Source organism: Phytophthora parasitica (assembly GCF_000247585.1).
Source record: "Phytophthora parasitica INRA-310 unplaced genomic scaffold supercont2.63, whole genome shotgun sequence".
Classification (NCBI taxonomy): Eukaryota; Oomycota; class Peronosporomycetes; order Peronosporales; family Peronosporaceae; genus Phytophthora; species Phytophthora nicotianae.
Genome location: NW_008649049.1, coordinates 7,807 through 10,163, shown reverse-complemented (window position 1 = coordinate 10,163; position 2,357 = coordinate 7,807). Strand labels below are relative to the sequence as shown.

General features: G+C 53.4%; 1 protein-coding gene across 1 annotated transcript; it reads right to left on the bottom strand.

Moving 5' to 3' along the window:
- Positions 1–765: 765 nt before the first annotated feature.
- On the bottom strand, positions 766–2,114 carry PPTG_17083 (hypothetical protein; the record flags this gene model as incomplete). Its single annotated transcript, XM_008914697.1, has 3 exons — positions 1,712–2,114; positions 1,033–1,670; positions 766–973 (listed from the first exon to the last, which is right to left on the bottom strand). The coding sequence occupies exons 1-3, from the start codon at positions 1,778–1,780 to the stop codon at positions 766–768; spliced, it is 915 nt and encodes a 304-aa protein (XP_008912945.1). The 5' UTR covers positions 1,781–2,114.
- Between the last annotated feature and the right edge of the window lie 243 nt (positions 2,115–2,357).

Below are 2,357 nucleotides of genomic sequence, written 5' to 3'. Positions count from 1 at the left end.
GCTCCAAGCTTTTTTTCGAGGTAAGATTAAGAAGCGCTGGGATTACGTCCACACAAACGCGATGGGTATTGCATTTATGCTTGACCCAGCCATGGATCTCGACGACTTTGTCGGCTTGGACGACGAGACAGTGGATGAACAAATTCGCAAAATGGCGAAGGATTGTAGGCTGCTCACACCAACACTTGGTATTCCAAAGCTCACGGCTGAGATTTTCAACTTCAAGAGCAAGAAACGATCTGGTGGAGAAGCACTCCGTGAGACGTATTCAGAGTCAAGCCCACTTGACTACTGGAACGCCAAAAGCAACAAAGAATTTCCTTTGCTCAAGAAAATAGCTGCAATTGTGTTCTCAATACCGACATCATCAGCTGCAAGCGAGCGCGCCTGGAGTATATTCGATCCCATTCATTCGAAGAGGAGAAACAGACTCTCCGTTGAAAAGGTCGAAATGCTTGCCTACATCTACATCAACCACGGTAGCATCAGCCACGATGCAATTGATCTTGCTCGCCATCAGTCTTGTCCAGAAAGCGTAGACAGCGAGTAAAATGTAAAGTTCATTTACATTTTACCTTCCTCTCGCATTCCTCTACGTCGGAGAACGCAGTCAATGTGCTTCTGCACATTTCACCGCTTGGAGCACGTCAAGCCCGGTGAGCGGTAAGAGGAGGAAGTTTGAGATTTCAAAGACGAGTCTATGTCGAACTCTTTCTGCTTTTCGTTGAACTCGACGCCCTCGTAGATGTACACGTCCATGGACGTCTAGTAGTTCCCCACCGTCACGGACACGTGCGTCTTGCGCTTGATGAGCACCGACATGAACTTGCCCACAGTCTCAATACCCTGTGACAGCGGGGTGACATCGACCAGCAGCAGTTGGTGGCGTCGTTGCTGATGCCATCCAGGGTGGCGCCCTGCACGGCGCACCGTAGGTGACTGCCTCGTCCCGGTTGGCTGACTTGAACAGCTCCTTGCCGCGGAACAGCGTGGACAGCATGAGGGAATACGTGTAAAACCTCCGACCCGCACCAGTCCTCGGGCTTCATCTTGGCGTCCTCCAGCACCTTGAACACGGTCACTTCACAGCGCATGAACAGCTCCTCATTGAGGGACTCGAACTTAGCTCGGGTAACGACGGTGGACGAGAATTCCACGCCCTCGAACAGGGAGGTCACCTCCACCGAAGCGGACGTAGTGGTCAGCAGCATGCGTTTGGCCGACTCACAGGCCGTGACGACGCTTGCACGAGCCGAGCCCGACGGGTCCAGGTTGCGGATCTTGCGCTCGAACTCCGTCAGCAGGTGCTGCACCATGTTGTTGTCGGAGTCCTCTGCACTGTCGCCGCCGGTCGACTTGACCTCAAGATGCCGTACTCGAATGGACAGGATCGACACATCGACGGTACCGCCGCCCAGGACAAAGATCTGCACGTTGCAGGCCTTGCCATCCGTGCCAGCGTTCGTGTCCAGGCCGTAAGCAAGGGCAGCGACCGAGGTCTCGTTATTGATACGCTGCAGGTCCAGACCGGTGATGGAGACGACGTCCTTGGTGGACTGACGCTGCTGGTTGTTGAAGTACGCGGGCGCCGTCACCACAGCCTGCGAGATTCTCTGGCCCAGGAAGGCCTCGGCCATCTCCTTCATGCGCAGCACCACCATGGACGAGATCTTCTCGGGCGTGAAGCTCTTGTTCTCGCCCTTGAACCCACCTCGATCAGCACCTTGTCGTCGTCGCTCTCCTTGGTCGTGAACAGGAAGTATGTTGCATCCTTCTTCATCACCTTGTCGCTGAACTTGCTGCCGAAGATTCGTTTGATCTCCTCCTCGATCTATGTGTACTTCACCTTGCGCGTGGCCTTGTTAACCTCGGCGCCCGATAACTCCTCGTCCTGCACCCCACCTCCCCCCGATCAATCCGCGCCTGATGGAGACCGGCTTACAGTGCTTATTTTGCTTCTCTGGGTGTAGCCCGTGATGGTCTTGGCGTAGAGTTTGGTGTAAAACTCGAAGGGCGGCTTCCAGACGCGTGCGAACTCGATGTAGAGATCAATGCGCCTTGGCGCCCTGTATGGCCGTCAGACTGGTACGTGTCTGACGCACACAACGACCATCCGTTGATGCGGTGAAGTGTGTTCGGTCGTTTGGAATGCATGGGTTTATTCTTAATAGTAGTTTAGAAAGGTTTTGGATTTGGGATGGAATTTTGGACGTTTTCTCAAAGTGTTTTAGACTGTTCTGAACTAGTCTAAAACCATCCCTAGGTACGAATGATCCCGTCGTGGACTTGTCACCGTGGTAAAGCTGGATATCGAGATGACGTTCTGAATGTAGCCATCTGAACGAATGCAGTTAAAT